This window comes from Gymnogyps californianus, chromosome 3 (assembly GCF_018139145.2).
Source record: "Gymnogyps californianus isolate 813 chromosome 3, ASM1813914v2, whole genome shotgun sequence".
Taxonomy (NCBI): Eukaryota; Metazoa; Chordata; class Aves; order Accipitriformes; family Cathartidae; genus Gymnogyps; species Gymnogyps californianus.
In genome coordinates this window covers 46,855,829-46,883,767 of record NC_059473.1, presented here as the reverse complement: position 1 = coordinate 46,883,767, position 27,939 = coordinate 46,855,829, and the positions used below count along the sequence as shown (strand labels likewise).

At 44.3% G+C, this 27,939-nt stretch overlaps 1 protein-coding gene across 3 annotated transcripts; it reads right to left on the bottom strand.

The window, feature by feature from the left end:
- Positions 1-40: 40 nt before the first annotated feature.
- Positions 41-27,413, bottom strand: CAPN9 (calpain 9). 3 transcript variants are annotated; one of them, XM_050893346.1, is made up of 20 exons: positions 27,201-27,413; positions 22,453-22,522; positions 21,874-21,992; positions 21,133-21,266; positions 20,374-20,542; positions 18,723-18,806; positions 18,399-18,484; positions 16,586-16,663; positions 11,956-12,116; positions 11,101-11,258; positions 10,230-10,438; positions 9,549-9,585; positions 7,944-8,024; positions 7,386-7,443; positions 6,745-6,809; positions 4,297-4,365; positions 2,816-2,894; positions 2,028-2,144; positions 944-1,002; positions 41-118 (listed from the first exon to the last, which is right to left on the bottom strand). In XM_050893346.1, the coding sequence occupies exons 1-20, from the start codon at positions 27,411-27,413 to the stop codon at positions 92-94; spliced, it is 2,073 nt and encodes a 690-aa protein (XP_050749303.1). In that variant the 3' UTR covers positions 41-91. The 3 variants fall into 3 exon arrangements, with proteins under 3 accessions (XP_050749303.1, XP_050749305.1, XP_050749306.1); XM_050893348.1 differs by lacking the exon at positions 16,586-16,663; XM_050893349.1 differs by lacking the exons at positions 21,874-21,992; positions 22,453-22,522.
- Between the last annotated feature and the right edge of the window lie 526 nt (positions 27,414-27,939).

The window sequence follows — 27,939 nt, the reverse complement described above, 5'->3', positions numbered from 1 at the left end:
AAAGTTTGCATGCGAAGGGGACCTCAGCTATTGGGGCAGAAGTCTCGGCAGCAATGTCGCAAGAAACTCCCAGCATCCAAGTCAGACTTCTTCAGATGTTCATTGCCAGGTTGATAAACTAATATTGGAAGAAAGATCAACTTTACAATAAATTATTTCAGGCCCTTCTCCCTCCCCCTCCCTTTCCCCAAATGAAAGTTATGTTCAAAAGCAGTGCCTTGCTCTGAATTGACCCCATGCAGGGAAGAGGACCTTTGCTCACTACGCTTTTATGTCCTGTCACTAAGGAGAGAAGTCAGCCAGCATTTGCTTCTGTGTTTGGAGGGAAGGAGGCAGAGCTCTCCAAGCACCAGATGCTGATAACAGCAGTGATTTTGTTTGCATCCCAGCAGTCCACATGGGCTCCCACATTTGTTGTGCCAGGGAATTCATTGTGCCTTGCCCCAGGAAGCTTTGGGTTAGTGTAAAATGAGAGACAACCCACATATGCAACAGGGAGACAAAGAGAGCACAAGAAAATAAGAAGCCTGTGCTGAGCAGTGTGAGAAGCAGATGATGGACATGCACAGGAGAGGCTGATCTGAACTGCTGGGGGGTTCAGGGAGAGTGAAAGACCCCCATCCCCATCTGCTGCTTCCCCTTTCCCCCATTGAGAGCTGGCACCCGAGGAAGGAAAAAGCAGAGAATCTAGAAAGGGGGATGGGAAGCTGTCAATATGCCACAGGGCAAGGAAAGAAGGAAGGAAATAGCACAGAGGAGATGTAATTAGTGCATGCACTGTAAAATCCCAGCCCTGCTGAAGCCTATGGCAGATGCCCCCTGCACTCTCACAGACATAGATGTCACCTGAAGTGTCATGCAGAAATACTCCGGTTCTTACAAGAGGACAAAGCTCTAGAGAAGCCCCATCATTTTGTCAGTGTTTATGAAGCTGTGCTCATACCTCGCCTATATTCAGGTTAATGAACTCCTTGTTTTTCACACTCAGTGCTTGGAATACTCCTGAAATGAAAAACAGGACACCGTTGCTATAAATACACCTCATTCATATTCATACATGAGCTCCCCATCCCACAACGACGGGTGGCCATGCCAAGGAGAGGGAAGGCCTGGCGCAAAGGCGGATCGCTTAGGATTGCTTGGTGGTGGTAGCTGCTCTGACAAAACAAAGTCCTTGCAAGAGGAAATGTCTTGCTGACTTAAGGCCTTTGTGCAAGTCTCACTTCAGAACTTGACTGGAAGAGCTAAACAGTTGGATTTGGATGATACTCCAAAATGAAGCCAAGCAATTTGCATTTCTTTATGTATCTTATTTAATTTTTCTTTCTCAGTAGTTTAATACTTCTGTTGCCACAGATCAAACCAGAAAGTAAAGAGAAGAACAAAACAAAAAAAATCAGTCAAGAAAGTTGATTTTGCCTCTCATAGTGTAAGTTGCGCTTGATTTGAATTTGGAGCCGCACTAATGATCACTTCAGCATTTATCCAGCCATTTTACCTATCTCTACTACTGCTGCTCTGGAACGAGAGTGACCCTGCGCACAAATGAACAGAGACCTAGGGTGCCTCGATGTACAGGGAACCATATCTTCAGCCCAAAGTGGACAAATTATGTAAAAGGCACAGGAGATGATACCTGCCCAAGCGCATGCCAGTTATCTCTTTGCACGGGGCACAAGCAATATTTGAACCTTGAACTTCTGTGATCCCAAATTAAGCTCATGGGTGAGCCACAAGAAAGGCTATAACATGGACTTTGCCAGCATTCTTCACATGCCTTCTATGTTGCTGCAGAGTTTATGAAGCAGGCTCTATTCACATGGGGAAATTTTCCATTAATAGCAGAACATTTTTCACTTTACAGGAGAAAAGCCATCCTAAAAGCAAATGCTAAACACAGCTCCTTTCTGTTTGTTAGCCATGTACACACTTGATCTCAGATATTGTGCAATATGCTCAACGACAGCCTAAAGTGGAACATTTTTTTTTTCAAAGGGGAAGAAATTCCAGAGGAAGAAGGTACTCACGACTTGCATTCTCTAAGCGAATTAAGCAGTTCAGAAAATCATCAAATTCAATCTGGAACTGTTCGTCAGAGTATCGGAGGACAATCAGTTGCAGCAGGTAGTTGTTGAGTTGATATCCTTCCCAAAGATACATGCACAAAGGAAAAGTGAGCAACCTCATATGCCAGGGAGGAATCTGCAGATCTCTACTAACTAATCTCGAAAACCAGTTAATGGGAGAATACTCTGTGGCACACATCCATCCAGAAAACGATCTGACCACAAGTTCTTTAAGCTTGCAATGAATAACAAATTCTGAACAAGAAATTTTGCAGTCACTGCAGTTTCTAGTCCATGCACTTTTTGATGTAGGAGGGACCATTCTGTCTCCTTGAAATTTGGAGGGATTTCTGCAAAACTAGGTGCTTTAATAAAAATAATTTGTGATGAAATACAAATTCACTGCCTGCTCTTCATAACAAACAGCTTACTCACTGTTCCTCCAACCCTTGAGTGGAGATGGACTCTGAATTTGTTTGTTTCAGGGTCTAACCCTGCACATGTGGAGCCCTGTTGACTTTAACAGAGCTCAGTAAAAATGTAAAGATTGCTCTGACTGACTGCCCTGCAGGGTTGGGGATACCTGGGGCAAAATTAGTCCACTCAATGTCCTCTCTAGGTGCCCAGGTCCTCTCTGGGGTTTAGACCTCCTTCAGGGGCACCCGGCCTGCGTAATTGCTTGCAGCACTCTTCACCCACAGCCAATCTGCCCGACAGGTTTCCCAGATAAAATGCAGTGCTTGTCTTACCTGCAGCTTTAAGAGCACTACGAAGCTCATAGGAGGACATGGACCCAGATTTGTCAAAATCAAATTGAAGAAAGATATTCTGTTATGAAAGGAGCACATGCAAAGTTCAATATTTGCATGAAAGGGAGCACAGATATGGCATAGAAAGGCAAGGTGTTTATCTCTAACTGCGTAGCATAAGCATTTAAGAAAGCTGACAAGACTTTGGTCTAGATCCAGTCTGATTTTGTAACTGAGGAGCAAATCTGGGTCCCAATTCTCTTTGTCATATGAATAGGTTGTTGTGAAACTTAAACAAGTACTGCCAAACCCAAGCATTCAAAAATAATGAGTTGCTCTTCATAAAAAATGCCATGATTTTTTAAAAAGTGATTTTATCTGTGAAGGATGTATTGTTCTTTGTCTTTTAACTCTTACCTGATGCATTCTCTTAATCTCTTTTTATGTTTTTCTCTGTAATTCTGAAGGCTAGAGACAAATTGTTTAACATGAACTTAAGATTGTCACTTACTCATTTGCTTCCAGGTATAAAAGATCTAAACAGCCATATTAATGGTACAACCAAGAGCACTGGGACAAACAGTTTGAATTTTGACCTAAATATTAAATAATTATTAAGCTGGAGTTAAATTCCATCATTTCAATGAGACGACAAACGTGACTCTCCCTTGGAATATGAGTTATTTAGAGCTGTCGTCACATTCAGCTTAAAATTTTCCAGCGAAAATACGTGCAAATCTTCCTACAGGATACAAGGATTTCTCAAGCCTCCTTGTTAAAAAACAGTGTGTCCTTTGTTAAAAGACATGTGGCATTAGTACCCAGAAAAAGGGTTGCCGTTTCTGATGGGCTAGACAAGAAGCAGAGAACTGCATATTTTGAATGCTTGGGGGAAGCATGAATTCAGAAGAAACTGTTAATGACCATGAGGAAACAATTATGATGTCTTTATTTGAATATTCAGTCTGTGGCCTGATTCTGCAAGCCTGCTTGTTCTTACTGCCATATACAGTGGCAGGGAAATGTGTTTAAAATTAGAACCAACACTTTCCCAGACTTCAGTACAGTTGACTCCTGAGATCAATAACGGAAATGCAGTGACTTAGGAAATGATTGTTTCCTACTAGTCATGAATCATCACTTTCTTCTTCTGTACAACAGCAGTAATGGAAACTCCTTAAGTTTCATTTTGATTGGCTTGCTTATTAGTGCCCGTTGCATTCTTTGTCCCAAACATAGTTGATTTGCTTACAAAAATCTCTGTTATTTCCAGAAAACCATTATGGTTTAGCATCATGGAAAGCTAAGAATGTCTTTGACTATCCAAAACAAGCCCCCATACTTTTAAAACATTTGTTTTGAGTTAAAATTCATGGCTTGTAAACACTCCTGTCTCCATTTTTGTCTGCACATACATAATAAACTATGCAGGAAATAGCTAATGAAACGGAGAAACAAATACAATGAATAATGTCACCTACTATCCATTTCTTCATTTTTTCCCAGAAAACTTTGAACTCACTAAATTCCAGTTTCCCATTGCCACTGGTCTGGTAATCTGAATTAAGGAAAAGGATTTGTTACATGAAGGTCCAAATTCTGTCTGAATTTATCAGCGCTGTTCCTTTAAGCAGAAAATGTTAGGTTGCCTGGAAAGCCTATGGTGCTGCTGAAACTGATACTGGGATTTCTCATGAGGTTCAGCTTGAGCAGTTACAGTCACGGCTGTGGCTGTGATACTTGGGGAACATTATGTGATATAAAAACACAGCTGAGCAATGCAGGCTCCACAGGAGAAAGAAAGACAGATTGTTCTAAGGCAAGAACAGCTTTGGATGTAAATGGGATATAAATGATTCAGAAGATTAAATTACCTGATTAAAACAAATTGCTACTGTACTCGAAGGAGTTAGTCAACCAATGTGCTATTCAGTATTTTTATCTAGAGACCAGGCTCTGTTGCAATGGCTCAACCAAAAATTAATGGGAGTTGTGGGGTGAGACTGGCAAAATCTGGTCCTTAAGGTCTGAAAAAAATGTCTGCATAGCAGTTCTGAGGGGCAGTGATTAGCTCTGCCTGGCCTTCCCTCTGCCTGAAGTGTGAGGGTCTTAATACTTATTTTACTGAGTTGCTGATGTCGCTCAAGCACAACTCAGTTGCAGGATGGGGCACTTGCCCTGAAATGCTAAATAAGGAATGGGCCCATTCCCCTTCTCCTTTCCGTCTTACTTGCCAGAACAAAGCCCTTGCTCAGATGGACACTAGCTCAGCGAGCATTCACAAAGGTCAAAACATGCCAAGTGGGGTCTAGCCTGCTGTTATTTAAGCACCTACACTGGTGACATTATTGAGGGCACCCCCAGATCCCAAAGACGTTATCACTCCTGCAAAAAGTCTGTCTTTTTACCCAGCCAGATTCTTCTTCCTAGGGTCACGTAGAACTTTGCCCCTGCTCTGCGCCACTGCATGGTGACTGTAGCCAGGGAATTTGGTGGCATATGACACAGAGGAGACTCTCCCAGCGTTGACTTGGGTTTACATTTGTGTCACTTTGTTCCTACATTGTGCTCCAAGTACCATGTCCAGAGTGGGATGGTTGTGTCTGTGTTCCTTGTGCTTCCAAAGCAGAGGAAGAGATGTCTCCCCATTTATTCAAAACTATGCAGAGATTCGCTTGGAAGCATTGCAAATCATGCAAACTATCTAGTTATATCCTCAATAGTAAACCTAGGGCTGCTGTCATGCTCCTGGGTCAAGTGCAGACCCTTGCTCTGTCCCAATACCATGTAAGGATGAGATGTGAACATGGACCAGCTCCCTACTGAAGCTTGGTTTTTAAGGGAGGAAATTTAGGACTGGTCCCCTGTTTCTCATTGCATATGCATGGCGACTGATCTGCACTGAATTTTAACATTATGGACATAGCTTTAACAGGATAAAGTTTTGTCTGTTTTGGTTTTCTATTATAAATGTTCAAGAGGATGTTACCTGTCATGGACTGGAGCAGCAAAAGCAAAAGATAAGAACTTCTCAGCTGAACAAGCAAGACATAAACCAAATGTTAGATACTTGCTTTGTTAAGACTGTATCTGTTTTGTCTCACATGTAACAAAATTGTCTATCAGGAAAGCATACTGCAAAAAACAGCTCTACCTGAGGAGAAGCCATGCTAAGCAAACTCAACAGGCACCAGAACATTGCAAAGGACGAATCTGGTGGGGAAGTACCAGGGTTGTGATTCATCTTACCTCATGTCTGAGCAGTCATTTAGCATCCCTCACGGTTAGGCGCATCCAGAACAAGCATAATTACACCATCCTTTTCACTATCTACAAAGGAAGTCTAGAAAGCTAGCTTAGATGTAGACATCTACACCACAAATGCCTAAATTTGGACAGACAACTCTCGCCCACATGTCTGCTTCCTGGAGTTCCAGGTTCTAGCCGAACGACCAGATTTTCCAGCTTTTAGTCTGACTGTCAAAAAAACCACAGCTTTGATACCAGTAATTTTCAACACTCTGCTGATCCTTAATTTCTGACCCATAACTTGCATGCACAACTCTGGTGAATTTAACCCTCCAGATAACAGACTTTCCTTGAGTTATCTCTTCTAGGCCTTTTTCAAATAAACCACAGCTTGAAAAATGCACTGTTCTATACAGAAGTAATTTGAGATTTACTTTTAAGAGTGCTCAGCATTAAAGCATCTGCCTCTAAGTCTGCAGTAGAAAATGGTCTGTCTTGAAGCTCCTGACCCTAAATTTCTAAAATAAAAATCAGGATACAACTTTCACATAATTTTTTTCTTTGGGTAGTGTTCTGCCATGACATGAACATGTCCATCTCTGATATCCATGACAGGTAATGCTACGGACAATTACATTCAGTATTCATTTAGCCTCACAAGCACTTACTCGAAAGGATACATCCATAAGAGAAATGATATTTCGGCATGAAATCAGACTTAAGTTCTTGAATTTGATGTTCTTTGCTGAAAAAGGACAATAATAAGAACGAAGTCATTGGGCAAATCTGCCTTTTATAAACTGAGAGTAGAAAATAGGATTTCATAAGCAGAGATAGCTGGCTCTTAGTCCTTGTGGGCGGACCTGTGCACTGGAAGATGAAGACAGCTCTCACTATAGAGAAGTCACAGTCCAGACAGAAGAAGTATTTACTGAAGACATGACAGGAAATGCTGTCCTTGTTTCGTAAATCAGGAGATGAGGTGCAGAGAGCAACAGGTTTCCCGTTGTACAAAGGGCCTGTAGCAGGGTCATGAACTACGTCCATGTCTTACAGGTCCCAGCCCAGTGCCTGACTCTCCACAGCAGAGCAGTAGTGCAATGGAGAGCTGGCCTCACTGAGCTGACATGGATCATGCTGGAGGCAGGGCAAGCTCATGGTTAGATCATGGACCAGATGTTTTCCTGGCTCTGCCCCGGCTGGCTGGAGGACACCAGGCAGGAGTCGTAACACAGCTTTTATTTTTGTATCTGTAAGTGAATTAATGGCAGCTTTTATAAAGTTCCTTACAGCCCTTAACTTAGAGGTTATCAGCACTTACTTTTTTTTAATACAGCATTCAGAACATATTCAAGTTCTTCTGCAGCTATCTCCATGTCCTAAAGTAAAAAAAAAGTGCAGCATCTGTTACTTGAATGTTTCTGTAATCAGACATACCCAAAACCTCAGAAAACACAAACATCACCCATCTGTACTTTATTGAAACTCAGGAAAAGAGAACCGTACAAAACCCAGAAAAGGCTAAAAACTAAAGGGCTGGCAAAATACAGGAGTGCTGCTGTGCATAAGGCTGTCTGAAGGAGATCTCAAGCGGGAACAATTGAGTCAAAGAAAAATAAACTGCAGCTGGACACTGAACCAGGTAGGCTCCCTCAGAGCTTGAATTCTAGATTTGGTCCTCCTGCTTGCTCACCAGGGACTGCACCCTTGTCCAACTAGACATAAGGCATGGTGACATCTGGTGCCCAAACAACACACTACAACTAAGCATACTGCTCCCAAAATACATCATTTTCGTTTCACCTGGCCCTGCGTGGGAGCAGAAGTGTCTCCCCTCTTTCTACATCTTGCTATGACCCACAAGGGTTTTTGCACTCACCTTTCCTGAAATCTGCTCAAACAGTGCCCGGAACTGCTTTTCTTCTTCAGTTTCTTGTGAGCTTGGGGTTGGGTTTAGAGGCTGCAACATCAACCACACAAATCATTATAAGAATTGTAAAACATGACATTTCTCCTGCACATAGCCCCCCTGTGCATCAGGGGACCATGGTACATCTTAACATAAGGGTACACATGCTCCTGAACATGGCTAGACCTGAGGCTTCCCAACCATCTAGCTGCCCGAGGGGAGTCTCACCCCCTCATTTCCTTTGCCTGGGTGATTGTGTAGTGTGCCGTTGCCTTGGCTATGTCAAAACCAAGAGCATCCATCCTGGAAAACACCTCTCCTCTCATCCCAGCCCTGCACCACTCTGCTTCCCCAGTCCTTGAACAACTCTACTGAGCTCTTTCCAGTGGCACCATCCAGGGACCTCTCGCCCTTCTTGAGAGCACCAGCCAGAGGTGGCTGCACTTCGGCACATTACCCAGCGCCATCCTGAGCCTGGAAGCACTTGCAGCTGGCTGCCAGCTGAGTGCATCAGTGCAGTCGCAGGGGTGTAGAGTCCAGGCTTCAGTCTACGCTGATGAGCAGAGAGATGCAACAGTGTAGAGCCACTGCTATAGTTGGGGTGACCATGTGAACAGAGAGGAGTTCTTGGGCAAAAAAAAAGTGGGGAAAAAGAAGGCAACAGCACAGCACAGAAAGCAAAGAATCGGGCTTTGTTTTCTCTACCCACTGAAGATACAACATGGGTGCTATTTAGTGTACTGTCACCGGAGTGGCCCTGGTGACACCGCTTGGCCACTTACACTTTCTTTGACAGTATGTATGTTCCTCACTTCCTTCTGCCCAAGTTTGGATGCAGTTCCTTAATGATACTGGGACAGGCGAACGATTTACTTTGCTACTGAACATGGCCCTGAGATCCCAGAAATGGAGATGCACTTGTTAGCTGGTCCCTGGAGGAGAGTTTTACTAAAGAGGGACACATGAGATCTTCGCTTAGCTTGTTTCCATGGGAAGGCACACCACGATTAACAGCTTATTTGCAGGGATACACTTAAGCAGGATCTGACTCAGACTCAGCTGCAATTAGTGCTCAGCAGGCAGACCAGGCCATTCAGAAACAAAAAGAATTTAATCATTTCAGTAGGCACACACATATATCAAGCATTCCCTCCCAAGCCCTGCGGATATTGTTAGGTAAAATAAAGATATTTGTATGCAAAATGAATGTAGGTCTGTGGACATTCTCTTGCCTTTTATTTTTTCATAATAAAATTTTAAAAGATGTGAATGGCCATGTGCCTCCTTGGTGCTAATGGGTGTGCTTTCAGCGCACCCATGGTGGCTGATATCTGCCTCTGGTGCTGGCTGACACCGACTGCCTTGAAGCGGATGCAGAAGCATAATGATTGTGATTTTGATTGTTACAGCTCTTTTACCATATTCAGCAGAACTGACTCTTGCAGTCACATACACAAAGCTGGCAATTGTGTAACATTCCTGTGAAATGAACATGTTTTAGCCAAAGACAGTAAAAGCAGTGTGTGCCGGCTTCTGCTGAGCTATTCTCTTGCTATTTTAACTCTGTTGACTTACCTCAGGGAGATCAATGGCAACATTTTCATCTAGATTCCTGGAGAAAACAAAACCTTATTCGGTATCTGAAGATATTCAACATCTGCTTGGGGTGGAAGCTTGCTTATTACATTTTCCAAAGGTGAATGGTAAAACTGCATTTTTTACTGAACAGGTTAAGTTTAGATAAAATTAATCAGATGATAATCAGATTTTTGCACTGTTTAAATTTTGGTATAAGCCTTTAAAACAGACTTTAAGCAGGACTCAGGGAGGGCACAGCTGTGCATGCTGTCTGTTGAAGAATTAATCTCATTCTTTATTCAGTGTGCACACACTTTTTCCTCAATACCCTTTTTTAATGTAAAATTGTCATTTGGACAAACTTTGGGAGGAAACAAGCTGGAAACAAACACTGCTGCATTCACAGATTCCCAAACAGTATCAGGCAGCTAGCAACTCTTCCTTGTCAAGCTTCCAGCAGATTCACCATGGCAAGCCCTATTTCCCCACCTCCTAAACCCCTCTCAAAAAAAAAAGTCAGGTTTAGCAAAAATAGGCAAATGCAAAAAAACTATCAGGAGCTTTGCATGCCAGGGCTCTGCTGTAGGGCTGGGTGCCCAGCAGCCAGACTTTCCCCAGCAGTCACTGGCCCCATGCGCAGGCAAGCACCAGAGGGCCCGGGGCTCACTGCTGACTTACTCAGTGATGGCTTTCTTCTCAGAGAAAATCCTCAGGCAGAAATCGGCCTCCTGGTGCGGCTCAAACGTGGTTGGAACGAGAATGTAATCTCCCGGAGGCAGCTTGAATCGGTTAGATACTTCCCTTAAATTAATGTAGGTTTTGCTCCTGGCCTTGGAGGGGTGATACCTGAAGAAGTCTTTGCCCAAGTGTCCGTCTCTGCCAGGGCTCTAGGAGGGGAAACGAAGGCAGTGCTGCACTGGCTGGGGTGTGCTGGGGGCCATCCTTGCCCCTTTCCCAATCACAGAGCCAAACTCTCCCTGGCACAAGCCTCTCCCCCAGCTGTGAGCCTGACTCTCATCCCTTCACCCAGGTGCTTGCAGCAGCCCAGCTCCCACCTTATGGCAAAGACCCGTTACCAGTGGTCCTTTCCCACCCAGAAGGCAGTCTAAGAGGACTCCGGAACATTGTCTTCCTGCTTAAATATTCCCTGCCATTAAATATCACCATCCCAGGCAGGGTGTCACAGAGCAGTGACAACAGATTTGCCAATCCCAACCTCACTCAGGGACAGGCACCTTTGTGTGTGATGCGCCCCAAGAGACTCATAAGAAGCAACATCCCCTCTCCGGGAGCCAGGCAGGGGATGACAGAATCATGGGGCCGAAGAGTCTGTCCTGGGAACCCATGGCTCCGTAGGGACTCCTAAATCCTCCTCTGAGAGGACTCCATCCCAACCATGCCAAAATTCTCCATGGGTCTTGATGTAACTGAGAAGACTATTTTAAGAGCAAGGGACCTAAGAATACATGAAGACTGGCAGAGGTACAAACCCAGAGACAGATGCTAATACTGATAGTGCGGCTACTGCACTGTAAAAGCAATAGAGTACCTCATAAATAGAGTAGCCGATGGTTAACATTTCAGCGCCAAGCTTCTTGAGTTTACGGCGATCCTTTTGCATCAGCGCTGCTATGAATGTGCAGTCATCTTGTCCATCGTCTTTCTCTGTCAAATGTAGCTTGATTTGTGGATTTGTCCAGAAAGTCTCTGCCAATGTAAAGAACACCAGAGAGTTTCTTGCCTCAGAATAATAATACCACCACTACTACTACAACAAAAAAAAAAAAGAAGACAAAAAGGACAATTAAGCTGAGGTTTTGCTCAGACTTAGTTTTTCCATTAGCTGTCATGCTTCTTTCCACTAAGCTCTGCAGAAAATAAGCCAAATCCCAAAGTCCTTCATGGAACTAGGTGTAGAAAAGATTTTAGGCCTGATATTTTATTAAGTTACCATGGTTTAAATAAAGTTGTCAGATGGGATTTTGTTAAAAGTACATAGCTACAATGATCCCATAGTGCTGGTGCCAGTCTGGAGTAACACAGTTCAGATCCATGATGCTACTTCAGAGCCATGTAAACATGCTGGCTGAGCTGGATTTTTGTCTCATTTTACACTTACTGCTGCAGTTTAAGTGACTTATTTGGAGCTAGTCCTGCTCATGCAAATGTAAATGAGAGGCAAATCAGATCCAACGAACTTGAGAGCAAAGAAAGCAGCTCTTTTACCGCAAAGTCTCAAGTGGGACCATGTGAACATTTGTCCCTTTGGCTGGTTCCTGCTAGCTGAGACTCAGCTGGCCTGGCTTTCACCCACAATTCTGGCTATGGGGTAACAGGAGAGGTGGCTGAGGGTGGGTAAAGACTTCAGTGCCTGCTTCTCATTTTCAAAGCAGTATCTATTTACCCAGAAAATTTCTACATCCTCCTGCGGTGGATCCCCGGACCCAGCTCCCCTGGTGGATGGTCACCTCCCACTTGTGGGCAGTGCTGTCTTCCAGGGCATCTGGAGTTAGGTTGCAGATCTCAACTTTATCAAAATGCACTTTGAAGTCTTCAAATTTCATCCTGAGTGAAAGACATGGGAAGGAACAGGCAGTCATTCACTTCAGTGAAGGATGCCCACCAGAAGTACTTACTCCCCAGAGTCCCAGGGCCAGATCACGAGCTCATGTGGATCTGAATAGTTTCAGTGACTGTGGAGATACGCCAATGTACACCAGGGGAGAAGCTAGCTCTCACTCACTGTGGTGTAAAACACAAGCAACTTCATTGTCTGGGTCTCATTCTGACATCTCTTACACCTTTCTTTTTACACTATAACTCCATTGGTTTTATTCAGTTACAGTTGAACATGAGATGAAAAGAAGTGACACTGACACAAAACCTATGGTGGAAAGAGTTATTTCACCAACACCATCCTGGCCTTAATGCCTGCATCTATATTGCTGAAAAGCCAATCAAAGGATGGCTGGCATTTGTGCCGGAGCTAAGTTTGCCTACAAATCAGCTGTGTGTTCAATGCCAGCCGCATGACAGTACTACAAGGGACACGTGGTGATGGATTAGCCAAGCCATGGTACGATTAGCCTGTCTGCATTGCAGTTAAAGTCACATTTGGGCCTCTGCTAAGGTGCCTAGGCTCAAGTTGCTCACCCTCCCCTCCTTTATGGGTGCCTGGGACCTTGTCCTACCAAAAACATACACCAAACACGAGAGACAAAAAGTGTGTTTGGACTTGAGTAGTGGCTCCAATCTGCCCTTGAAGGTGGTATAGACACTGCTGCCTACTACTGTGTCACGTAGATTGCACTACATCTATTTTATACCCAAGGTGGACACATACACATGGCCATGGGAAGGAGGAAGCAAATGCCACAATATGGATGTTTTTGAGCTGCTAGGCTGGGCTGGTTGAAACTAGCCTGCTCAGCATGCCAAGAAGCAGATAAGCCATGTGATTTTATCTAGCAAGTAAAAGGGCAAAAAGATACCAACAGTCCTGCTGGCCAAGGAGACTCGTGTTCAGAACTGAGCAAACAGCCAAGAGAAGGGACAGCCAGAGTCAGGCACCACTGGGCATGGTGTGCAGCCCTGGGCAAAAGAAACAGAGCAGGGAAGCTCTCTAAGAGACAGCAGCTTGCATGGTGGGCATTGCAAGGACAGGACGCCCATATGCTCTAAGACTAAGGGTAGCCTTGGTAGGCTGAACTTCCTTCTGTAAAAAGGGAGAGGTATTAGGCCTTCCTGAGGGCAATTTAGCATCCAGATGTGTCCTCTGCTCTGAATCGCTACCTATAAGAGCCCCTCTCTCTCCTTGGACCATAGAAATAATGTACAGAAATTGATCTCCTCCCTAACATGAACTTCTATAGCTATCCTTTTCCTCCAGTGGCTGACGCCTGACAACAAAATGGAGTAGTGGGAGAGCAAAAGCTCTCCAAGATCGCATGTTTATCTGCGGCAGTGGCAGATAGGACCCAGCTAGCCCTCAGTGTAGCTCACCAAACACAGCTAGCTCCATTTTTCTGCTGCATAAGAAATAGATGTCTGTGGCAGTATTAATTTACACTTGCTATGGGCCATTTTACAACTTGTTTTTAGTGTGGGAAGAAACAGCAGGGTTTGCTTCCCTGAGCTCTGTCCTCTCTTCTGTTGGCTATTCCCATGTATTGCTAGCCCTAGGCACTGCTAATTCTCACTTTGATGCTCAGTACACTAGAGCAGGGGCAGCATAGCAAAATCTGTCTCTAGGTGGCTTGGATTCCTGGCCACACTATGCAATTTTGGGCTCTTTGGAAATGTGCTGCAAAGCAGATGAAGGAGTTGCACTTTATAGATTCAGATTTGGCTCCTAAGAGGTAAAACATCTGTTCTGACTTCCCTAGGGCTGTCCTGGATTTGTACTGGTGAAGGGAAGAGAAGACTCTGACCCTCTGATTTTAGGAGGGAAGGGACTAGGGTGAGCAAGAAGCTGATTTCTTAGCCAACAGCAGGATGCCTTCTTCGCGTCTAGTAGAAGCATCTGGACAAGACTGATCTGAGCTGCTGATATGTAGCCAAAATATCTTTGGGGTAGTTAATGAGGTCAGTAGGCCCTCAGCATGTTACCATGAAGATTTTCTTCAGTCCTCACAAATCCAAAGAACAAAAGGGACAAAAGGTCTTATCAGACCATGTTTCCCACCTTGGCTGCCTCATCCAATGTAGTCTTCTACAGCTGTGCTTCCTTTTTGTATTGACTGAAGACACTCTGATGATATGACACTTATCTTGCTTTAAATGTTCCATATTTTTTGATCTAATTTCCCTTGCTGCACTACCCTTCCTCCTAGCCTTCCTGTGCCACCTAGGATGAAATCTAACACAATACACGAGAATAAACAGGTATATTTCTTCTTCCTCTTCCTCTCTTTAATTTTAACAGAAATGAGCCTGTGTAGGAGAAATGACCATTGCTTTGTGTGCAGGCAGCACATGGAATAAGCGGGGTCCAAAACCTGCAGCACAGTTACAGAAGTTTTTCATGATTGCATAGTAGGTTTCCTGGGCTCCCTTTTAGCTTCCAGACACATTAAGAAATGACGTACAAAGAGCTCGCTGACTGTAAAACTTACTATTAAGTCTACTTCAGTAGAAACCAGTTGTGGTCAACAAGGAAAAGACCCCCACTGCACCTTACGTTATTTGCTAAGCCCAAAGATAATGCATGTCATGGAGAATATGTTTTGAACTCTTGAGGGCCTAATTACTTTGCTACTCACTATTTCTAGCAGCAGGTTTCAAAGCACCTCACAAAGATTACCCCAGCTTTCCAGGCAGGCAAGCCAAGTCACCACCAGGAATGGCGAATAGACCAGCTGAAGGTCCTCAGCTGCAGAAGCAGGAAAATAGGTCATTTGCCATCTCCTCAGCTAAACTGCATCAGCAAGAACCACAGTAGGAGCAAACTGAAAGCTAGAGAGAAGCAGCTATGTTCATCTCTTTCCTCATCTGACCATTTTAATGTCTTTAGGGATATATCACATTATTGCTCATGCAAAGTCTGTATGTGAAGCCTGATGGTGAAACCATCAAGGTGTGGCTTAGAAGGGGCAAAGAGGCAAACACTCCTTAGAGAAATACACAGAAGTCAAAAGGCATTAGGAAAATAAGTCTGATGGACTGGGTGGAGGGTTTAGCTGGTATCAAACTTGCCTGACTGGTTTTGGAAGCATTTCTTATCTTCTGCATATTATTTTTGTCCACTTAACCAATTCAGTGGAAGTTTCAGTCCCAATGGCTTTTGTTTCTGCTCTGAATGGCTGAGATGCTGAATGAGGAAGGACAACATTTGTCTGGGTATGCTCAACCTCATTAATTTTTATTGGCCTTCCGAGGACTTACTTAACTAACAGCTTAGCTCTGGTGGACACACAACTTTTTCATGAATTCCATTGCTCATTTGATGCCTACTTGCACACTTGTCCATTACACAGTCAGGCTTTAAGTCATGCCCTGTATTGAGAGACTTACTGGAGTTACTTGGGTTCCAGATAAAGTCTTTGCCTCCTTTTCATTCACCCCATAAGCTCCAACTGTAGCCAGGTCAAAAACAGACAAAAAAAACCCCACAAAAGCTTTTTGGAAAGACTGGAAATGCCCTACGGCATTTGCAATGTCAATAGCAAAATAACTCAAAATATCCTACGTAAAAATACTTAAGTAATGGATCAGCCACTGGACCTACTTCCCTCCAGAGCTATCAAAGTTTGGGATAAATCATTTTATGTGACTTAACATGCTGCATTGTCTATCCCAAATCCCTAAGCTGAGCTTTGGTTTAACTTGCAGGAAAAATCTGGAATAGCCCCACTGCATACCTCTCTAGATTTACCTCTGTGTAAAAGAGATGAGCATCTGGCCCTAGAAAATGTGACCAGACACATTCTCAGTAGTGCACAGCACGGTTGATACGGGGGTGGGGATCATGTGCAAGTCAGCCATCTGCTCTGTCTGAGATCGTGAATTTGGCATGAAGAACACTTCACACTTCTAAACCAATTTCCACCATGGTTTTTTTCCATTTCATTTCATCTTTTCTTAGAATTTTCCATCACTTCACACATATCTTGGTGTTCTTTTACTTTCTGTAACAAGTAGTATTGCTTTTCAGGACTCCCTTCCTTTCCAGTGTATGCCTAGCATCAACCCTGAAGGCATTTCATAGGTGATACAGTGCAATACAATGCTCCCTTCTGTAGAGCCTGCCTTTGTTCATGGGAAGGATTTAAAGGGTGTTACATTCATGGGAGACACATAGTATTTGAAATATACTAATACCATTAACTAAGCTGACTTTTAAAATGCTTTTTGTTATTAAAATAGACATGGGCACACATGAAATGCACGGAAAACCAAGTGAGCATTCTACCTGCCCTCTCCTAGGCAGAAACTGAGCATTTCCTCACACAGAGACTTCTTCCTTATTGCTCGTTTTGGTCACTTGTGCCTTGATTTCTGACTAGAGCCACATACTTTAAAAACCTGTGGCTTACCAGAACTCTCCATCATCCAGTGCTGCCTGAGATAGGCGTCTCTGCTCCAGTGGGCTGACTGAATGCCACTCCGGAGAGCTGCAAAAAAACAAACCCAAGCTTTACTATGGGTATGTGGCAATTAATTTTCCCTGGCTCAGAACGACAGGCTGGACACAGCAGCAGGCTGTTGTTCTTCCAGATGTATTTTATTTGAGTGGCTCACACAAATACAGATGCATTTAAGAGGTTTCCTGAATCCTGCTGTCACTCATGGTCGCAGAGAGCCAACTAATGTAGCTGGAAGCAGGACCAGGCCAAAGATCCCAAAGCTGCTCCAGGATGGTCCTGCGTGAGTTATTGCCTGCACTCAGAGTTGGGACTGCTGTCAGGTGTTGGGGTTGGGTATAATAGGGCTGTTGGTAAACCTCAAGATTTTGGTAGGTCACACTCCTCCTTAAATCTGTTTTCCATCTGTAGCACCATCTCCTCTTTTATGTTTGTCAGTAATTTAGGGCCAGATGTTTCTTCAAAATTGAGTGAATGGGAACTGAAGAGGCTCCTTCCCCTGTACAGAGAGATTTGCTGGAGTAACTGGGGTTCCAAGTAAAGTCTTTGCCACCTTTTCATTCACCCCTACAACTCCAGCTGTAGCAGGTCAAAACCAACAAAAGCCTGCTAAAGTTTTTTGGAAAAACTGGAAATGCCCTACTACATTTCCAATCTGGCGTAATAAACAGGGACTAGCAGGCGCCTTGTGTTGTGGTTTTTAATTCCAGCAACCACTGCAAAATGTTAATACAGATTCCTGTATTGACCTGCGAGCCTCCCTGCATCTTGAGTTCCAGAAAACTTCCCAAGTGCAGAATCAGAGCTCTGCTTTGCAGAGACAGCCTTTTCAATAAACAGCACAAATTGCCAGATGCCTGTCCTGATCTTAACCTCTCCATTTTTTTGAGATTTAATCACTCATTATATATGCCAGTTATCCACATTTTTCTCTTTCAAGATAACAAAGGATCAGAGCTGATATGGAAATATTTCATTTATTTCTGAGTCATGTTAAGGACAGCGACATTCAAAGTAGTCCTACAGATGACTATATGTCTCAATGATTTTAAAGGGCCAGGCAGGTTATGGCTCCTCTGCTCTACATCTGTGTGAATAAAAAAAACTTAGTAGAAGAAAGTGAAACAAAAAAGAAGCCATGCATATGTGCAAAAATATATTGAAAAGTGTATGTTGGGGGGGAATGGAGTGTTGGTTTTTGCTATATAATTTTTTCTTTTGTATTATTTGCACTTTGTTTACCTTTGGTAGTAAAAACAGACTGGTTTTCAGACCAATCCTGTTGTGTCTTTGAGTCCTTCCACAGCTTTGGTGGGTACCACATTGACAGGGACTCATTTAACGGTCATATATAACCTGTAAAGTTCCTGCCTATTCCTGACATGTTTAGAAACCCAGAACAGTAAAAGCAACTAGAGACTCATAAGCTACATAAGCAAAAAATAAAATCACTTCAAATGTATAATTTTGCCAATTGGGAGTGTCTTAAGATTAACTTATCCCATTTTTATTAATGCATGATTTTTGCTAATGCTAGATTTTGGTGTCCCCATGGGCTTGACAGTGACATGGGCTTGACAGCGTCCCCATAATTGAGCAGCTTTGAAAATACTGAGGGTGACATGTTAGTATGGTAGTAATACTGTTACGCATGTGCAAACTCTTGATTTAATTTTCTGTGGAATAGCTGGGGCTGCAGAAAGGTAGCTGTGGAGCAGCAGCTGGGATTTGGCCTTTGCGAGGCCAGCGTGTATGGGACACGCACTTGTCACTCCAAGGGCCGTTCCACTCGACCTGTCCCCAGGGGTTCCTTATCCTTATGAGCTGCACTTGCTGGCCCCGATAGCTCACCTGGGGAAGAAGGAAACAGAGAAAATACCAAGTGTCAGTAGCTAGGGAGCAGGACTTCTCCAGTGTGCAGAGGCTGGGCAAGCTGGTGTAACAGCGGGGCAAAAGGAGCAGACTGCTACAGGAGATGTGGGAGGGAAAGATCATGGGCATTTGGATAACTCGCCCTGGCACCTGAGGTTGAGGAACACTCTCTTATCTTTTCCCCAGGTCTCTCCTTGCCCCATGCTGCTGAACGTACCTCATCGATGCCAGTCACGGAGTAAGCATGGCCCTTTATAAGGCCAAAGGGGGTTTTGGCTTCTGACTCGGCAGCACTGCTGGTCTGAAATATGGGAAAAAAATGTGAATCTCTCTCTTCAGAATGAGATCGCAAGTGGTGTCATCTGGTCCCTTCCAAGCATCAGGTGGGACGTCAGCGGCTAACCAGTGCTATGAACAGGGAACTTGTCTGTCTCCTCAATGCAGACAGTGATGGTGTAATGGTGCCTTTTGAGGAGATGAGAGGATTTCTTTTTTTTTTTTTTTTTAGCATTGTTCACTCAGAGGGAAAATAAAGTGGTTCCAGGCTGAAATACCTTCTCTGCCCCTGTGATTTTGTATCAACACCATCTACATTTCCAGGATCTCAATCTTAACTCCCATTCAAATGTAGTTTGTGTCAGCTAAGAGATGGGAAAAGGTGCTCTCAGGCTGAGATCAGATGTTGATATGGTCTCATTTCTTGTAAAAAGACATTGATGGAGCAGTGATGGCAGTGAAGGGTCCCATCAGCCAGCTGAGTATCACTCTCTCTCTCTAGTTCAATAAATATTTAATTAGTCTTTGCAAGCAGCAAAGCTTCATCAGGGGAGAAAGGGAAACTCACATCAGAAAACACTGAACCCCAAAGCTGAGGGCACAGTCTTGAATAAAAAAAGAGAGCTTGTGGAAAAGCCCTGCTTTCAGTCAGGCAGCTGATGGGTTTGAGACAAATATTCAACGATGAGGCTCTTTGGCAGAGGGCAAACGAAAGCCTCTCTCCTTCTCCCCCAGCTTGGGCACTTCCTTTGCCTTTGTTACAAGTGCCCGAAAGGGAAACGACACATTTTGTGCTTGGCGGGATTTTTCATTTGCTCTGAAACTTTTTTCTCCAGCTGCTCATTCTAGTGGAGAAACCTGGCACACTTTTGTTTCCGAACTGCCTTTCCCACTGAGCACAGTCAGCAAGGAACAGCAACAGGGCTTTCACTCTTGCTGTTGAGCAGCTTAGGCATTTTTCACCAGAAAGCCAAGGACACATGGACAGCTCCTTTTACCCTGGGTCAGACACACTGGCAGAGCAGTGTAAGTAAGTAACCTATGCAGGTGCTACCCACCAGCAACCTTTTCTCTGGGAAAGCTGGAGGTTTTAGTCTCTGGAAGGATAAACCCGACATACCCTAAGCCCCAGCCCCTGTTTGCAAACACACACACTGATCCTGAAAATTGTCTTGAGTCCCCCCAAGTCCCCACAGGTTTTGTTACAGAATTCAGGGCTGAAAAAAACCAGTTTTGTAGTCTCTGGAACCAGGAAGTCTTCAAAAAGTTATGGCCAATTTTAATGTTAAGTGACCAAATAAGTCAGGAAATAAAGTTCACTCTCACCAAGTGCTCATACTCATGTAATTATTGCCTTAAATACCGTGGCCATCACCTGCTGAAAAGTGATGAATCTTTCTCTTTTCTTTTAAAAAACTTTACTAAGGACTACATTAATATTACGTATCTATCAATTCATAGCTATTATTTGCAGAGTTAAGTGCATATCCATCTACTTGTCATTAATTTAACCAGTCTTTAAAAAGTAGGGTTTTTTTAACGCAGAAACCACAAAACTAAAGTGAGAAATTCAGACCCCATTTCTTACTTACATCAATAGAGCAGCCCACCATTGAGCATCTTTTCAGAGCTTTCTCTAGGATTTCATAGAAATTGTCAGGAGCCTTTTTAACCTCATACATTTCTCCTACGCCCCCAGTGAAATCCTCCATGGCCTCTATTGTACTGCCTCCTTTCAGAGCCTCGTAGCTGCCGTTCAGCCTGGAAAACACATGCTGATTGTGAGATATGCTTTCAAAACTTCGAAGATACCCATGTTTGAGAGCTTTCTCACACGGGCGTAAAATTGCAGCAACAGCACTGAAGTCAAAAGAAGTACCCCAGAATATACCCAGGATATATGGGAGGAGTACTGGGATCATTCTGCTTTCCTTGTTAATTGCATTTTTAATTCATTCATTTCTCCATATCCTTAAAGCCTGGGGCTTTTCTTTCTTTAGTGCCAGTGCGTGTCAGTTGCTTGCTACCTGCCAAATCATTTAAAAATACAGAGTTAGCCAGAACCATCAATTGAGGTCTCAGCAGAGACAGAAATGGCAGGATTCAGGCTTTGATCCAACTCTATTGCTATCAGCTAAGGTTGTATCTAATGATGCGCTGGAAGCTGGACCAGCTCACAAGAGATAGACATAATGTTTTTAGATCAGGGCAGCAGCAAATGCAAAAAAACCCACCACCACCACCAAAAAATACTGGATAGAAGCTGTTGACTTGAGTTGTGAATAATGTATGTACAAATTGTACATAATACATGTACAAATAGCGAATTATGTATGCGCAGTGTGACTTACTTGGCATAGGCTTTCTCTAGTAAGGCACTCCAAAATTCGTTGTGTTCAGCTGAGTGCAGGAAAACCAACCGGTCTTTGAAGGTGGGTAATCGGTCATCAATCACGACATCCAGCCACTCGTTGTGCTGCCAAAACTATTTAGAAAGGATGCGGCATGAATTTGCTGACAGCATGTCATTTCCTGAGCATAGGACTCTGGTGTCCCAGCACTTCTAATTGTAAGTTAGTGACAATCATAGGCTTGATTAGAAGTGATACGTAAATCATCTATTCCCACTATACTACGCTAGGCTGCTCTGAAGGAAGGGTAATCTATCTTAAGAAAAGACTAAGACTAAAAGTGTAGAGCTGTACTGTAGCTCCTTGTCTGGATAACATCACTCATGTAGCTACACAAGTGGTCACCACGTGATTCAAGACACCTTTAAGACACACACATATTATGGATCCCAGTCTAACTCCTTTAAGGCCTTATATCCTAAGTAGGGCTTTGTGCCCAGGAAAATGTGAAATGATTTCTAAAGCCATATATCTCTTCACAGAGCAGAAGTAGCTACGTGTGTGCCTGTGGGAGGCTGACGTAGCCCTCTAGGTTGTTTCTCAAAGCACAACCAACAGTGTAAGCTCAGCAATCCCTGTTTTTTCAATGTCTCCTCTGCAATAACTGGCAACCCCACTGCAAAATAAACCATGAGAAGTAAAGACAGAAATGTGTTCATGCTGTGCCAGATTTCATCTTACCTGGAAGTGAAATATTCCAGCATAATCTGGCCCAAAATTTTGATCCAGTGGCACCACTCTTGCTAGTGTTTTTTCATTCAGCGTGAGAGAAGCTATGGCTGCTAATAGCCAGCAGTCACCTGTGAATTGAGAAGGGGGAAAAAAACCCTCATTTTCTTCCCTCCAAGAGAAGAAGAAGGTGGCGTAGGGGCCAGAGGAGAAGTTATGGCAGCTAGCTGCCACGGCTCTTGAAATCCAAAAGACAGCCCATGTGTCCCCAGGAAGTGTGTCCCTGCCTGGCCGGGGCAGACTGTGCTGCAGTTCACAGGCGCTGGTAGACAAAAGGCTCCCTTGGGCTCACAGTACCCTCACGTGGAGATCCTTCCCTGAGCTTGAATCCCACTGCACCAGGATGGTCCCTGGCACGGATGGGAGGGTGCTACCAAAGAGGTGGCTGCGGGCAAGGTGAGCATGGGCGGTACCTCCAGCTTCACTGCTCCCACCAGTTCAGGAGGGACAACATTCCCTCGTGTGAGGATATTCCTGCTGCTCCTCACAGGGTGTAGGCATGAACGCGTCCACACAGGGGGAATCACTCACCAAGATCCCCTTGGCAAATGTCAGTTCTTGTGGCTCCTCCAAGGATAAACTTGGGGTCTTTGACAATGTCCTGCAAGAGAGGGAGAGAGACACAGAAATGACTTAGAACGTGCCAGGAAAATACCACCATCACTCTGAGCCCAGATGTGCAGTACGGTGTGTGCCACATGAGCTATATTATCCTGCAGCAGTGCAGCCAGCACAAAAAACTAAGTGGGGACTCCTTGCTAATTAATTACAGTGTGGAGCAATTAAAGAATCAACTATCCTCATTTTTTTTTAATTATTTGGCTGCTAATGAAAGGCTGGCATTCTTTATTCATCTGTAGGCAATTGTTAAAATAGCATAGCACAACCTGGTCCAGAATCTCTATGTGAGGCTACAACCCTGGTTAATGGGGTTTTTGTTTGTTTGTTTTCTCCCAATGGCTGGAAAAACTAAAATTAGCAATTTACCTTTAAATGCACTATTAAGCCTTTTATTTACCTGCACATAAAAACTGGAACATACAGTGTCTGACAACCATGAGACCATTTCCTCCTCAAATAAGCAAACAACAAAGGTAGACTCCAGCCTTGTTTGTTTTAATTTTTAGGAGGAACTAACACTACCCACCCTTGTGTGCTCAGAGGTCAGAGGGACTGGTGCTCATGGTGGCATTAAAGCAATTCTCAAGCATTCATTTGACTGTTTTAGTTCAATTACTAGCACCACAGCTGGATAGAAAAATTACAGTGGTAAACCAATAAATGTGGCAGGAATTCCCCTCTCTTCTCCTCTTTCCCATGAATTGTAAATTGAATTTAATTGATTGAACTGAACAGAAAAGGGAGGAGGAGGGTATCTAATGTATTACTAGAGGAATATGCCTGTAGTTAATCAGTCTGCCCTGATATGTTATTGCAGACACTATGGCATGAAGCAGACCCTTCTGCCTAAGTGGCAGAAGCTTGCAAAAACAACATAAAAAAAATTTCAAAGACACGGGAAAAATACAAGAACACGTTCAGTCATCTAACCCCTGCATTTGCCTAGAAGGAAACTGAGTTGCTTTTGGTTCATATCACTGTATTTTGTGAGGCCATCAGGGCGGGATATTGATAGTTTTGTTCAGCTTCCTGCTCTTATTGCTGAAGCATCTGCTGCTGGCCACCGCTGGAGCCAGGACACGGTTCCCAGTGAACCAGCACTGCTCCTGCGAAGCTCACCCTGCAGAGATGATATTCAGGAGGAAGCTGGTTTGCATGTTTTTTGTTTGCCTTTGCTGGGGAGGAGGTGGCGGCCAGGTTGTGCCTCAGCCACAGGTGCCCCGGGGAGGAGGCACGGCAGCACATCGTGTCCCCAGTGCACGGAGCAAAGGGAAATCAAACAGCAGCTCCTCCTTACCTGGCCCGCCTGCTTGTTAAATACACTCAGTCTTATTGGGACTGGACATGAAAGATAAAAACCACAGCTCATTGCCTTTAGACATTAATATAACAACAGCTGATAAAGTAGCTGATCTTTAATAACATGCCTTGTTTTAGCACCATTGCTCCTGGGGAACATAATTCTCGTGGCAAGAACTGTATTTAGCTGTTACCAAGAAACTCTGTGTATTAGCAAGGGACAAGATAAAAAACCTTTCCACTGACATGGGTCTGAACATTAGATTCATGGCTCATTGCTTATTACACAGCTCTACAACTGACATATGGAAAAATATTTTCAATCACCTCCTATGTCTAAAGCAAACAAAAATAATTTAAAAAAAAACAAGAAAAAGGAATTGAAAGGATTTTGACTGGACCTGCACCACGTTCTCTGCTACACAAAAGAAAACCACACTCCACAGTTTTTGAGTGGATGTTGCAAAAATAACATTAATTTTAAAGGGATTTGCAGACTGGATGGTATAATAATGTGTATCAGGGCTTTCAGCATGTTAAAGGACAAAACCCAGAGCTGGATCTTGCATTCACACACAGCATACAGTAATTCAAGGATTTGCCTGCACAAGGATATTGCCTAGAAGTAGGTACGTGCAGTCCTCAGAGAGATGAAACAGGGCAACCCGTGACTCTCCTGATGCTACATCAAAGCTGTGTCTCTTTAAACTCAAAAGAAAACTAATTGCATCCCCTGTGCCTCTGTCTCACATTGGTAGAGGGGGTACATGGAGACCTAAGACAGGCTGAGGGTGAGGCTGTTTAGGTGGCCTTATTTCTGTGATTACATTTCTCTGCCTGGTTCCAGCATACAGTACCTGTCATATTAGAAGAATTTCCTTCTTACTTCCTCCTGTACACCATAGACTGATTTGGCATTGGTAAAACACATTTCTCTTTCCTTTTTGGGGTTTTTTTTTTTTTCCTTTCTTCAACTTGTATGTCTAACTTTCCCAGACACTGAACTGCTGAATTTATCCCAGCAGCTGAATTTAGATACAAATTAAGAAGGGAAAAAGGAAAGGGAAGGGAAAGAAAGGGAAAGGAGGGGAAGGGAAGGGAAGGAAAAAGGGGAAATACAGTGAGAAAAGGGTCTTCTGTTCTTCAGATTATTCTAAAATTTTGATAAGGTACAGTTTCAAAGGTTTAATTTGTAATGAAAAGGGATTGCTAAACAAAATCACTAAATATCTTTCTGAATCTTAGAGCACTTAAGATTTATGTAGAAAGCGAGATATTCATCTGGTGCAGATCCATGTCACTCACTGATTGCAGTGGGAGATTTACAGATTAGGGCTAGCTGAGGGTCCTGTTCATGCTGTGTACAAACGTGTATACATGCAGGTATATGCATGTCAAAATAATGAGAAAGCCTTCTCTACTCTCATTACTAAAGATTAAATTCAGAGTGTAAATCTGAAGACTAACATTATTTGGCCCTGCAATTACCCGCATGTATTGTGCTACACTTCATCCAAGCTACTGTAAAATACTGGTAGGAGAGGCAGTAAAAACCAGTCACCGTGAAAAGCAGTTTGAACACAGATACCCTACACAGAGGCTGTGCTCTTGTGCTCACCCTCTCTGGCACCACAGCTTCGCCAGCTGAGCTGTGGCAACTAACCTGGCACATGCTCCAGGCCTATATCCCACTTGCAAAGTAAAACATGTTAACTTGAAATGGTGTTACTGTGCCTCTATTTTGCTGCTGTTCCTGATGGATAATAGAGATGAAACTGATTTAGCTTAAACGCTGAGGAGCCAGAGAAGAGCGTAACTAGAACCCTGTCCTGACACATCCTCTCAGCTCCCTGAGCTTTATTTCTCACTGTGCAGCTCAAAAAAGTTCACATTTTTGCATGGTGGGAATTGGAGTGTAAGGGCAGATCCCAGTTCAGGTAACTTACTCATCTTGGAAATGTTTCCAGTTCAGCATACAAAGATCCTGAAGACAACTGCAACAACTACAACAGACAGACTGCTCTCCACTATCCCTGGGTGCCACGCACAAGGACACACAAGCTCTCAGCTGCTCCTGGTCACATTTTACAGCCAAGTTTAACTATTGTGAAGCCCCAAATGGAAAAAAAGACAAACTAGCACCAATGGCTGGCCAAAGGAAAAAAGTTCTTTCTGATTTAGTGTCGCAGGCACTTGCATTTTTGATGCCCCACAGCACTCCAGAGTCACCACACCAAAAGCATCTCAGCCCCACAGCCCCGTTCTGTGCTGGGGGCAGTCCCACAGCTCACCTGGCTTTTGGGGCACAGGTAGGCAAGGCAGGCAGCAGTGCCTGTGGGGGCTGCACTTACCATGTGTAGGGATCTCCTATTTTTTCATAGCTGAAACTTGTCCAGGAGTAATAGCTTTAATTCTGCTCTGTAGTGGCACTATGTTAACTATCAGACGCTGAGGCATTTGAATGCCTATCATTGTGGATTAAGTTAAGCCAAAATTTAAACCCTTCTTTACGCTTATTTTGTTCTTTTTCTCCCTTGGTATCAGTGTTGCCAAAGGAAAGTTTTCTACTAAGGGAGAAGCTTTCAGACTATGAAGAAAAAGAGAATAAACATCAGTCATTAGCAAATAAATGACATGTAGCCACAAATTCTCTGTGGCTGTTAGTTACAGAGTTAAGTGGAGAGACGGAACCTGGAGTGATGTTGGGTTTGTGATCTGAGAGCATGTGACTAGTGAAGCTTCAGGCTCTCACTGTGTTATTAATGATGCAAGATGCGTTAAGAGATACTCATCAAGTCCTTGGCTGCTGCTGAATGGCTCAGTAACCATGGCATGTATTCATAATCTCTCAGTGTTTCATGATGGAAGCGAGCAAGTAAGTATGAGAGAAAAGTTAAAAGGTTTGAATTTTTTAAATTTAACCTTAATTATGAACTTCCTACATTAACAACACTTGATTTTTACATAGTTAGAACACCATCATAATATATTTTACCCTTAATTCCTTGCATGTCCTCTTATTTTCATCTTAACATTGCTTTTGTTTGGCAATAATGTAAGAGAGAAGGCTGATTACAAGTTGTTTATGCATATACATAAATACACATGCATAAAGTGTGGCTATACAATGAGCTACATTAAAAAATGGGGTGAAGCCTTCCAGCCCTCTCGCCCCACAGCTTGAGCTCTTTGTGGGTGACATCCCAACCCCGTGCCGCTGCCCCTGAGGTGGGAAGGGTTTCCCCCTGCACTTCGTCTCCACATCTCCCTGAACACGCCACACGTTTGGTGTGATCCCAAAGCACAGCGGCGCCTGACCTTTGGCAGGATGAAAGGAGAGAACACAACGGCATACTCACCCCGGGCCTCTTCCAGATGAAGGGAATAGGTGGATTTTCACTGAAGAAGAGAGAGGAGTTGCAGGCGGGGAAGTCGGGGTCCTCAAAGAGGACCCCCCTGCACAGGTACTCCTGCTTCAGCTCCTCGTAGGCCTTCCCCGAGCTGTGGGTGGCACGGGCGGCCCCGGACAGCGCAGGCGGCCTCGGCTTCGAGTCCTGGTACAGGTAGGGCATGGCTCCCTCCCACCTGCCAGAGAGAGATCCCGGGGAGCCGAGGCTTAGCAGGCAGTAGGGGCAGAAGAAGAGAGGGGAACAGGAGGAAAAGGAAGAGGGAGCAAAAATACCTCTAGCGCCTTGTGAAGGAAAAGGGGGAGGAAAGGAGCGTGCTGTGGGGGAACCAGCAATGTCCTCCAGCCCTCCTCCGTCGCACCTCCTTGCGCTGCAGCGCACGACCGACCTCCCGGCTGCTCTGAACAGCAGCAGAGACAAACGCCCTGAAAGCAAACAGGGAAGGAAAGTGGCTGGCCCCGGCCACGCCGGGAGCGGGAGCGGCCAGGTGGTGCCCTGTCCTCCCCCGGGGCAGAGATGCTGTGCCTGCAGGCGGGAAGGGCACGCACAGGGCCCGGCACCGCTCCCCGGCAGGGCTGGGCCGGGTGGGAGGTTGCCACCGGGCCGGGGATGGCTTCGAGGTACGCAGCACCCAGCCAGAGCCCTCACGTCATGCAGTGGCAGCAAGCCCCGGGAGAGAAACCAGGGCCGC